The 12,654-nt window shown below is 42.1% G+C and overlaps 1 protein-coding gene across 12 annotated transcripts in view; it reads left to right on the top strand.

Moving 5' to 3' along the window:
- The window catches only part of PRRC2C (proline rich coiled-coil 2C), a 66,483-nt gene extending 64,346 nt beyond the window's left edge, over positions 1-2,137 (top strand). For 9 of the 12 annotated variants that reach the window (XM_080935290.1, XM_080935301.1, XM_080935296.1 and 6 more), the window contains one exon: positions 326-2,137. In XM_080935290.1, coding sequence (XP_080791416.1) covers positions 326-580 — 255 coding nt within the window. In that variant the 3' untranslated portion in view covers positions 581-2,137. The remainder of the gene's footprint in view (positions 1-325) is intronic. The other 3 variants (XM_080935300.1, XM_080935292.1, XM_080935293.1) reach the window with 1 other exon arrangement.
- Positions 2,138-12,654: the final 10,517 nt, after the last annotated feature.

The following is a 12,654-nucleotide window of genomic DNA, read 5'->3' on the forward strand; positions in this document are numbered from 1 at the left end:
CCTCCCCGAATAAATATTAGTGAGCTGTTCCCAAAAAAGATAAGAACCAGCAGCAATGTGTACTTTACTGTTTATAAGATGCTAGAAAGATGGTGGGGGGGGTGGTCTTATTTCAGGTGTCTTTTTAAAAATCACATAGAATATTTTCAGAGCTAGGAAAAAGCCTATGCATTAAAAACTGGAAAGATCATTTAGGCCAAACAAACTTAGGGAAAACTGATTTTTGTGATTGGTACAAAAATTTGAACTGAGATTGATTTGACAGGCTTTGGTACTGTTAGATAATGCTGCAGTCTTTTCAGTTCTTGTTTTCCTATTTTTAAAGGCAAAACAGAGAGCAGAGGTTCTTCAGTCCACGCAGCGCTTCTTCTCTGAACAGCAACAGAGCAAACAGATAGGAGGCAAAGCCCAGAAAGTGGACAGTGATACAAGTAAACCCGAGACACTGAGCGACCCTCCTGGTACCTGTCAGGAAAAAGTAGAAGAAAAGCCACCCCCTGCACCCACCATAAACACCAAACCTGTTAGAACTGGACCAATCAAACCTCAGGCCATCAAAACCGAAGAAACAAAATCATAAAGGCTGTGATTTATTGGGGGTGGGTGGTCAGGGAAAGTGAAGTCAAACAATGCCAGCAGCCACAGGGGAAAAGTGATCTGTGATATTAGCCTGTGAGACACACAAGGGGCATAGAGCATTTTACACTGACAGAGCTGCTATACCAATTACAATGAGGCTCCACAGGCTTGCACCTCCTCTGTAACATTTGCATCTTCAGTTGGTTTATACACAAGTGTGCAGACAGTCTGTAAGTGCGTACAGTTTAGTCCTAAGGAGCATGAAACACCAGAAGTAGGAGGAGAATGATAACCACAAAGTAGCTGGGTGGTCCCATTAATACATCAGCTGTGGTTCTTTTGCTCCCTTGTGTTCTTTGGATGTGTCTATGGCATTTCTAGACTTGAAAGTAAAATGATGCTATCTGGTGCTGGATAGAGGAGCCTTATTTTTTATTATGGCAGCTTGCTATTTTTGTAACATGGTGATTTGGTTGAACACAATAAAGTACAGTAGTAACTGATCTCCCCTTCCTGGATGAGTGAGCAGATGATTAAATATTGATGTCAGCATCCTTGAGTACATTCGGATGAGCAACACGTGGCTACAGCTTCTGCTTCTGTTGAAAACAGTGCTGCGTTTGGTTGTGGTCCGAAGCTTTGAAGCACTACTTGGCGTCTCCTTCAGTGGAGGTCTCGCCATCGAAATCTAGCAGATTTAATGATGTGCTGGTAAGGTGAGGTCTAGCTTGTCTCCACTAGGTCATCTTCATACTAATCCAGTGGTTATACGGTTTTGCTTTAGGGATATTTCATTTTTTAATAACGGTTTTTAGCTGACATTTATGGAGAGAATTAATCCTTAGAACTGTGTCACTAGTGAAAGGAAATCCTATCTAAGTGTATTTCTTTACAAAGCTGTGTCACACCATCCTTTGGGCCCTCTTGCTGGAAAAGTAGAATCAAGTCTCAAATAATGCCTTTTAAATTGTATCCTCTAGTATTATAGATGTAGGACAGTACTGTATCTTCCCTCTGTGAGTGTAAAATAGCTCGTACCTGCTTTATGATACGTAGTAGTGACTGTGCTTTACCAGAGCTGTTTTTAATGATGTTGCTCAGAATGTTTTCTTCCCAGATGATGATTGAGAAGCTAATTTAAAAAAAAAAAAATGGTGCCAGGTACCACAAGAATAACAGAACTGTGCTGTTTTCTGGGGTTTTGTTTTTTACTTTTTTTTTTTTTTTTTTTTTTTTTTTTAATGGAGTGTGCTGGTTGTCTCTACAATTTTGTTCAAATGACTGCAGAACCTGGAAAAGCTGTTGCTGCTATTGATGCATAACATACTGCTATTATTGGTCTTTTTATATAAATATAAATATATATATACATATATATAATTTGAATTTTTGCAAACTTTAGCTGTGCTGTCAACTTTGGAAAAAAGTATCCCAGTTTACTGTGTTGAGTTGGCATTGTACAGAAATTAACAGCCATATTGGTCTAGAAATGTTGAACTTAATTTTTTTTCCATTTGTACAGGGGTAACGCACTGTATTAAATATGTAAGGTCTTATCTACGTGGGTTTGGTTACAAAAACTAATAAAGTATTCTCTAAATAATGAGTCTTGGAACTTCTAATCCATTCAAAATTTGAAGCAAGGAAGATTTGTTAATGTACCAAAGATTACAACCAAGAGCATATTTATAGTTATTCAGACAGATAAGGACTGTCCTGGCTTTATAAATCTTAAAACATATTCAGTCAAAGGTGGTGTTGCGGGGGTGGTATTTACAGCCCTGTTCCCAGGGTGGTCAAACTTGCGTGCAAGATGGAGGCTGGAGGGACCAAGGGTGAGAGGTCATTCACAGCTGTCTTAGAGAAAACCTAGGGAGACACCCATGGTAGCTCATGCTTATAATTCCAGCACTCAGGAAGTAGAGGCAGGCAGACCTCCAAGTTCCAGGCCATTGGATGCCCCACGAGTGAATTCTAAGCCAGGCTTATGCAGAGAAATTGGGGTAGAGGCAACCTAGAATTAGAAAATTGGGTTAAAAAAAATCTGATTGATCTTGATTTAAACTGCCAGATAGAAAAAAATGTTTAACCATTCTTGGATATAAACAGAAGTAGACCTAAATGTGTATTTTTCAGTATTTTTGTTAGCATGTTTATAGTCCTTAACATTTCCTGGGTTGTCAAAGTTCAGGGAGATTTTGGTTGTTTGTTTCTATATGTGGGACATAAGGCTTTTCTACACAGTTGTAGCAGAGCCAATCACTGAATCAGTAATGGTTTCTTTTTCTTTGGATATAATGTGGTTCATGAACATTCAAGGACATTGGTTAAGCTTTTAGGATCATGGTTTTCTAAGAGTTCTGGCTTATTTGGGGGAATTGGTAGTTGTGAGGGTTAGAAACCCGGCTAGAGAGCTGTGGTTATTATGCCACATTGGCCTTACTGAGTCACTTCTGCCCAAACTACTTTGTACATTCCAGCCTTACATTTAAATTATTTTAATCATAGTTTTAGGTCACACGAGATAAAAAGCCTGAATAGCTTATGTTCCCTCTGCAGTCATGGCAGTGTGTGCCACTATGCTGTGCTAAAGTAAAGCATCTCTGATAACTTGTCTGCAATGAAAAAAAATGTCTCAAAAGCCTAAATAATGGAAGTAAGGGAATTTGTAAATTGGTGGTTCTCAGCCTGTGGGTCACAACCCCTTTGGGGGGTCACCACAGGAGTCCACTAAGACCATTGAAAAGTACATATTTACATAACAAATCCTAACTACCAAAAGATTATGTGATTGTAAGGTTGGAGGTCACAACAGGAAATGTATTAAAGGTTGCAGCTTTAGGAAGGTTGGTTAAGTGCAGCTTATGGTCCTTAACTGTCTCCAGGGCAGCTGCAGCTCCTTCAGCTGATCCTGTAAAAGCAAGGTTCTAAATTTTAAAAATTGAGAATATAGGTTGTGAGTTGAGAGTAAAATGAAACACGTTTGGGTGTGTTTTCTAGTAATTCAATCAGTTCTTTGTGCTGCCATGGTATATTAAATGGCTTGTTAGCACTGAGTTTTGCATTATGTAGGCAGTCGGTCCAAAACATAGTCATCCAAAATAACAAGTATCCAGGTTCTTTCGGGTCAAGAATATCTTGCTTTAAGCTTCTGTAAGGCAAAGGACACTGTCAATAGAACAAAACGGCAACTAACAAATTGGGGAAAGATCTTTACCAATCCTACATCTGATAGAAAGCTAATATCCAATATATACAAAGAACTCAAGAAGTTAGACTCCAGAAAACCAAATAAGCCTGTTTTTTTTAAATGGGGTACAGAGCTAAACGAAGGATTCTCAACTGAGTGATATCAAATGGCTATGAAGCACCTAAAGAAATGTTCAACATCCTCAGTCATCAGGGAAATGCAAATCAAAACAACCCTGAGATTTTACTTCACACCAGTCAGAAGCTCAGGTAACATCAGATGCTGGTGAGGATGTGGAGAAAGAGGAGTGCTCCTCCTTTGTTGGTGAGATTCCAGGCTGGTACAACCACTCTGGAAATCAATCTGGTGGTTCTTTAGGAAATTGAACATAGTACTACTTGAGGACCCAGTTCCTGGGAATATACCCAAAGGATGTGCCAACATTTAACATGCCCCACCATTTTCGTAGCAGCCTTATTTATAATAGCCAAAGCTGGAGAGAACCCACATGTCCTTCAACAGAGGAATGGATACAGAATATGGAGTACTACTCAGCTATTTAAAAAAATTCATGAAATTTACAGGCTAATGGGTGGAACTAGAAAATATCCTGAGTGAGATAACCCAGTCACAAAGGAACACACATAGTATGCACTCACTGATAAGTGGATATTAGCCCAAAAGCTCAGAACATTCACGATACAAAATAGACCATACAAAACTCAAGAAGACAAAAATGTGGATGCTTCAGTCCTCAGAAGGGGGAACAAAATATGGGAGGAAATACAGGGACAAAAAGTGGAGCAGGGACCAAAGGAAAGGCCATCTAGAGCCTGCCCCACTTGTATATCCATCCCATATGCAGCCACCAAACCCAGTCACTATTTCAGATACCAAGAAGTGTTTGTTGACAGGAGTCTGATACGGATGTCTCCTGAAATGCTTTGCCAGAGCCTTACTGATACAGATGCGGATGCTTGCAGCTAGCCATCAGACTGAGCACAGGGACCCCAATGGAGGTGTTAGAGAAAGGACTAAAGGACCTGAAGGGGTTTGTAACCTCATAGGAAGAACAAATATATTGAAAGACTACTTATTAAATTGATCAAAGAAACGTATTTTACTAGCATAATTTTGCCTAATTGTACCCTCAACATTTCCATGTAAAAATAGTTGAATCATTCTGTAAAATTTGAATAAAATGGACTGAAAATGTTAAAATATAAAAAAGAAAAAAAATGTGTTGCTTTGGTATGGTGCCTTTGATTGGAGGCCCTCAAGATGAAATGTACCTCAAAGTTTCAAATGCAGAGAGCACTTTCCTGCATCTCCATGACTGAATCAAAGCCAGGGCTGTGGTACGGTAGAGCACAGTTAGGCGCAGGCAAGAAATGTAAGTAATGGGGAACATGAGTGGAGACTCTCCTTCAGGACTTAAAGCAAAGGAGAAAAAGGGTGACTCAACAGCTATACCCATTCCTTGTCCTCTGCTAAAATATAAGTAGCTCACTGGTGCCATCTTAAGTGCTGCAGCCTCAAAGTGTTGGCACATGGGTCTGCATCTTTAATCCTGAGTCATGCCACACCACTTGGAACTCTTAGTTTAAGTAGTCTACAGTGACTTCACAGTTTTTATGATACTTGACCTAGCACATACGTACATACATATGTTGTAGATTGTCCTGTAGCCACTTGTGTTTTGATGTTAATTCTACTTCCCCTAGAAGGGCTGTCTAGTCTCATACTCAGGTAACATCATCAGAATCTTCCCATTCTAATTTGTAAAATAAAGATGAGAGCTGGTGATTGGGCAGGGGAAGGGAAAGTGGAGAGAGAGGGTCAGAGAAAAAGGAGGAGGAAGAGGGGGGCACAGAGGAGGATCAAGATGGAGCTCGGGAAGGATGAGCTGGATCCAGGTGGACTTAATTGGCGTTAGGTAGATATGAACATTTTAAGGATTTTATAGCTACTTTATCTCATATGGAAGGGCAGTCTGTATCTTTGTCCATTGGATTTGATCTTATTGTTTTAGAGGGTTTGTGGGTTGAGAATTGAATATATAAACCTGTATGAAAAGCTTTTGTGTCTTAGTCATGTTTGTGCTGGGCGGGGCGGTGCCCAGCTGCCCCCACGGTTTCTGCCCGTGACGAAGGCAGAAATGTGGATGGAGTGAGACCGTGGGGGCAGCTTGAACCAAGCAACAGAGTCTGTGCACCGTCTGCATACTAGAAGCGGCGCCTGTGGAGTGAGACCTGGGGGTGGGGGTGATAAAGAGATAAGCAATCAATTTTTTAATATTTACTGCAACAGGTGGCACCCAATATGGTTCAAAAATCCACTAAAAGGTTAACAGCTATCAACCTAAGAGTTATTTAGAAAGTTTTTATTTTCTAAGTAAGAGTGGGGCAGCATCATGTTGGGTCACGTGATGTCTCAAGCTTGGGAACCTTAAACAAAAAAAAAAAAAACAAACAAACAAACAAACTGAGTTATCCTAAGGACTTGAGACCATGGAACAATCACAAGTAGGAAAGCCTAACTGCAGTCTGCCACAACTGTAGCGTGAGACAGCTCAAGAAACAGTTGGGGGTGAGGGGTGCTGGGTACTGACAAGTGGGAAAGTAGAAATCACAGGAAGTCAATCCACTTCAGCAAGTGCAGTGTCTAGGTCCTACCCTCAGTACCTAGAATAAGACCTCTTTAGCCTCATCCCTCTAGCAGGCTAAGTCATGTTTAGCGGGTTTTGAAACTACAAAGAAAAGTGTGTCCGTCCGTCTCTTGGTACTGTAATTGCTTCTCCCTCTCTCCCTCCCTCTCCCAATCTCCCACTAACCCCCCCTCCCCCCGTGGAATGTTAGCTACTACGTGTGCCCTCCCTACAAAGAAGGAAGTCTACAGGAGGAAAAAGAAACCTAACCCAGACCCCATATACTGCAAAGCTATGTGTGACCAGCAGAGGCCACTAATATATAAGAAGGGAAGCTACTAAGGGCGAAGCCTGTTGAGGCAGCTAGCTGGTGATTACCCAATATTGGCCAGATCCAACTGACTCTCCTTCCTGGACCCCTCTGCCACCACCTTGAATCCATAAAGAATCCCAGTGTTTCATCTGGGTTTTTTTTTTTTTGTTTTTTTTTTTTTTTTTTTTTTTTTTTTTTTTTTTTTTTTTTTTGTACCTTGTGCTTAAAATTTATTTTTATTTCATGTGTGTGAATGCTTGCCTACTTATATGTATGTGAATATTGTGTCTGCCTGGTGCTCAAAGAGACTCCTAGAACTGGAGTAACAGATGGTTGTGTGCTGCTTTGTTGGTGCTGGGAATCAAACATTGCTCCCCTGGCAAGATCAACAAGTGCTTTTAACCACTGAACACCCCTCTGCTCTGTGTCTGCTTTTAACCACTGAACACCCCTCTCTCTCTCTCTCTCTCTCTCTCTCTCTCTCTCTCTCTCTGTGTGTGTGTGTGTGTGTGTGTGTGTGTGTGTGTGTGTGTGTGTGTTTGAAGGATTTCTCTGTGTAGCCATGGCTGTCCTGGAACTTGCCATGTAGACCTCTGGCTTCCAACTCAAAGATCTACCTGCCTCTACCTCCTGAGAGCTGGGATTAAAAATGGGCACTACACCATGCCTTCTGGAACATGTGGGATGGTATACAGGACATATACATCTTCAGGAGAGACCTTGGATGAAAAAGCAACTAGGGAAGTTCCTTCCCAGATATGCCCTGAGGTATCGTCTGAAGGTCATAGAGGAACTGTGCATCACGCCGCTTCTTGAAGTGGGCCGAGCTGAGAAAATGAAGATCTGGGCTCTGCCAGTCGAAGTTATGAGAGAGATCTTGAATGTTTTTGATCCAGAGCACATCACAGAATTAGAAGTGAATAGTGATTGAACTCTGTTAGAGCTGGCTCATTTTGCTCGCTTTGGACAGATGAGAAATCTTCACAAAGTCTACCTGGCCCCCATCAAGAAGATGACGTTCCCTGAGAGAACAAGAGACAGAGAAGCTATTCTCTTTCTATGGGTGTGTGTGTGGTCCCACAACAGTTATCTCTGTGTGTGTGTATGTGGAGGCCAGAGGTGAGCACCAGGTAACTTCGCCTTATTTATTTGCTTAGTTTGACTATGTGCCCTGGCTGGCCTGTATATACAGACATTTGCCTGCTTCTTCCTCCCCGGCATTGGAGTTGCAGAAGTGGACCACCATGTCTGGCTTCCACCCTAGTTTTTTAGATAGGATCTCTCTGAACCTGGCTCTCTCCTGATTCTGCTGGTCTGGTTGGTCAGCAGACCCCTGGGATCTAACTGTGTCCCTACCTGAGCTTCCATCACTGGTATTCCAAGCAAATGACACTGTGCCCAGCTTTTAAGTAGGTGCTGGGGATCCTAACTCAGGTCCTGATGCCTGATGGAACTAGAGGGCAAGTTCTGACAAAACTACGCCCTGCAACTGTCTGTAGGTGATAGAGGCCAGAGGATAAGGAGTTCAAGGTCACCCTCTGGCCCAGCCATGTCTAATGGGACCAGTGATGGTCAAAAAGCCAGCACAGCTGCCTGACAAAGACCCAGCAAAGCAGAGCCGAGTGATGCAATCACTGTCCTGTGGGCTTTCGTTCCTCATCCTGATCTCCACGTGTTACATGCTGAGGGGCTTTTAATGTTTGCACAGCTTGAGATACTGGATTGATGGAAATTTTCTTATGAATCATTTACACCTTCTCCCAGGAGTACTGCCCTAAGCCTTCCCAGGAAAGCCCTGAGCATTTACCCCACCCCCTTTTTAGGGAGATATCCTTGTCTGGCCCTACTTGAGGGTTTTCCTTATGCCCTGAAGACTGTAACTCAAAATAAAGACACTGGAAATCTTACAAGGTTCTGACTCCAAGATACTTTTGGAACGTCTGCCCCTGTACTTACTCAGGAACAAAATAATCAGAACAAAATGAACGTACGAAGGTAAACAAGGTTCGGTGGACCACAGAGTTGGCAGCAGATCAGATTTAAAAGCCTCTTCTTACTATAGACTCTGAGAATTAAGAGTTAATACACTGCTTGGGACCTGACAATGTGCCCAGACTGGCTTGGAGATTTTCTTCTAATTCCCTTGAAACCACAAGATTCTTAAATATTGGGTTATTCTTAAATATGGGGTTGGTATGGGGAAATGATTGTAAAAGACAATTCTGTTCTGTCAGTATTTATCAATGATGACTAAATTTATGAAAATAGTAAGTTAAAATGCATGTCTGGGGACAAAAAAGGGCATGATGTATATTTTGGAACAACATAAATTTATCCCTGGCTACTGAGTTCTGTATAAATAAAGCACTCAGACTGCCAGAATCTTGTGCCTGACTCCCTCCTCCCTCCCTGACTCCTTTTCTCCTCTACAGGATGTGGCATTGCTGGGGCTGGCCCTAAGTTTGAGGCCAGCTCCATCAGGGATATGGGAGACCCTGTCAAAAGAAAAAGAAAAAAGGAAAAGTAAATACAGAAAGAAGGCCAGGATGGAAGATTGAGATCGTTAACTGCATACTCCTCATTACCAACATTTCCATGAGATTTCTCACAGTTGGCATACTCCTCAAGAGTGGCATCTACATTCTTTTTAGCAGGAAGCTGGAACAACTGCTTCTGCCTAGTAACCAAGTTCCAGCCCTCCACCCGCCATGGTTACAGTTCTTCAGGGATCTTCACCTTCCCCTCCATCCTACTCTCAACTGCCTCAGTTAACGATGTCCTGGGAGGGATAAAAGAGCATTTCAATGTGATGCTGGGCACTTAGCTGCTTTATGGTTTGAGAGGCATCAGTATGCTGAAAGTCTGCTGGCTCACCCTGATGCGCCAATGCCGCAGATCTATGGGGTGCCACACCTACTGAGATTATTTGTGAGAATTGGGGTAATGTTGGACTATAAACCCCTTGATGAGAAAAGCCTGGCATGGTTGTTGGGCTATTTGCATGATTTCCTTAAGTATCTGGCAAAGAATTCTGCCTCTCTGTTTGCTGCCCGTGATTATGACTGTCATTGCAAAGCCCTGTGGAGGTCTACTGACCACTCACTGATGTCTGGCATCTGTAAACACTTCTGCTTAGTCCTTTCATTGTATAATTGATACTCTTTAAAACTGTCCATGTAAAACAGGGCTTATGTTTCAGTTTGTTTCCTGTTCTGTTGTAGACAGAAAAGAAAAGGAGTGCCCAGCTCCTTTCCTCATTTAATAAACTTGCTACCAGTGTATGCAGTCATTAGACAAAGAAGAAATTCAGTGGATCATTTTATTGCTTGAATGCTGGTGGTTCTATCTCTGACACTACACACTTTTCTAATGTGTGTTAATGCTACATGATGAGATGCCCTGGTTCCTAGTGCCAAAGATTCAGCTTACTGTACATACCTGGAAACCCATGCATTTGTGCATTTGGGGGAGGGGATGCTTGATGTCTGTAAACAGCCCATCCTCTGCAAGTCCATCTTTGTTGTTCCTTAGGCGTTCTTTGATTAATTGTTGAAGGATGGTAATTTGTTTCCTGGTTTTTGTATTTGAGTCTAATGCACGTTCTAACATGACAGAGGCAATGCGCTATTGTGTAGCCCATTTTCTGAAAAGCTGATATTTTAGGGAATTGTATTTCAGATCTTAAATAAAACGTATTTCTAAATTCCAAACCAAAAAAAAAAAAAAAAAAAAAAAAAGATTGAAAAATCAGTCCAATTTCTTTGCCTTTCTGAAATTTGCATATAGTAATTGCTTCTGACACCTTCAACCAAATGCAAATTAAAACAAAAAAAAAATCCATGCTTTGGAAACCTTTCACATCTTAGATTCATAGGCACTTGGGAAATTACCTGGTTAAAAGAAACAGACAGGAACACAATGCTAGTTAAGATTTGGATTCAAAGGGATGGGGACTTAGCTCAGTGGTAGAACACTTGCCTAGTGATCATAAGGCCTGGGTCTAAGCCTTGACTTAAAAACGAAACAAAAAGATGAAATTTCAAGTTCCTGGCTCAGCTTAAGTAGTTGTTGGGGGTCCCAAGAGTTCAAGTTTTGCTAAGCTCTTGAGATCCTGTATTCAAAAATGTATGAGAAGTTGTGTTTGGGGGAAACCAGGCTTTTCCCAGGCAGTATAGGAGAGGAAATACCTGTATCTACATGTACAAGTATTCACGTTATCATTCCTGCCTGGACCGAACATACATTATATTCAAATATTCATTTAAGCATTTTTAAGATAAGAAGGAGAATTAATAAAAGAGGTATTTTTTTACAAATATTTTGTCTTTACAACTACCCTAGGAGTAAGACAAAATTCTTGGACAGAAAAATCAAAACCCAGAGGCTAAGTTACTTGCCCAAGATCACTAGACTCAGAAGAGGAAGCTGGGAATCCAAGTGTTGATACTTCAAAGCCCAAAGCACCTGGCACCCCAGCAGAGAGCGTGTTTGTTTGAAGCAGAGACTCGATGTAGTCTTGGCTAGCCTAGAGCTTGATGTGTAGACCAGGCTCGCCTCGATCTCACAGAGGTCTGCCTGCCTCTGCTTCCTAAGTCTGACAGAAGTAATTTTAGGCAGAGGCAGAAGCACAGATTGTTCTAGCTCTGGGAAGACAGTTGGTTTTTTTTTTTTTTTTTTTTTTTTTTTTTTTTTTTATGTGTACAGGTCAAGATGTTTGCCAGGCCAGTTCACCATGGTCTAAGCTGATGCCTTCCCAGATGCCCAAGTGACATACAGTGTCCTTCTCTGTGAAGGACCCCCAACTTCTCCCACAAGGAGGGAGCATTTTGAAATGGGTAGACTCCACTGGTAGAGAACATTTGTGTCAGCTGCTCCGTGCCTCAGGTGCAAATGAATCCCATCAACTCAAGTTCCAGAGAGAGAAACTCACTCCAGGAGGATAAAAGAGTAAAGGAGATGAAGATGTAGCTCATTCATTGGCTCTTTCCTTCTCTGAGGAGACAGAGCAGCTGTTCTGTGAGTAATGATAGCATTTCTTAGCAAAACCATGAGCTGAAGTGCAGAAGTGGCCATACGTCAGCAGATCTCTGATTCAGAGGTGAGTTCATTATGTCTCCACAGGAACCAACCTGTTCGGTCAGAAGCCTGGGCTGCTGAGCTCACGCCATTGCAAGTCATACTATAACATTAGCAGTGTGACCGCAGTGTACAGATTCTTTTATTCCTGAAAGAAAGGCAAAGCATGACAGCAGGACCTATAGGTTGTTGGCCTGGGTTGTAGAGAAAACTGTTATTTCTGACATCAGATAGACACTGGCTCAGGTTCAGTACATCCTGGTGAAGTCTCGCAGCTTCCCTCTTGTTCAGTCACCCCATTTCTCTTGTGGTAATTATGATACATGAGAAATGGCAGCTATCAAATAAAAATGTGGCGAAGGCTGCCCTGCAGTATATGGCACTGCCCCTTGAATAGTACTTCTGTTACCAGTGCCAACCCTCTAGTGTCTATGCCAAGCTCTGTGTGCATTGGCATAATTGGGTTGACTCTGTGCCCCAGCTTTCCGTTAGCCCTTTCCCATCCCATAGAAGGCAAGGGCTCCGGGAAGATAAGTATACACTCTTCAGAGAACCCTGAGAGGAAAAACTGTTCCCCTGGATTGGCACAAATAGTTGAGAAGCCTCATGGAACAGGGCCACTGAGCAACCTAGGGAGACTCAGTTCTTTTCTTTGGGCCCCTGTTTCCTCTCCCTTACCAGGGCTGGTTATGGCTGTTCTGCTTCTTCACTTGGTGCTTGTAATAAACACATGTGTTTTGCTTAAATGGTTGATGAGACCCGGGGCCTTTCCTCACCCATTCCAGGGTTTGAAGGAATATCTATCTGCCCCTTGACTAGGCTGTGGAGGGTGAATGAGATCTTGAAGAC

Source organism: Micromys minutus, assembly GCF_963924665.1.
Source record: "Micromys minutus genome assembly, chromosome: 1".
Lineage (NCBI taxonomy): Eukaryota > Metazoa > Chordata > Mammalia > Rodentia > Muridae > Micromys > Micromys minutus.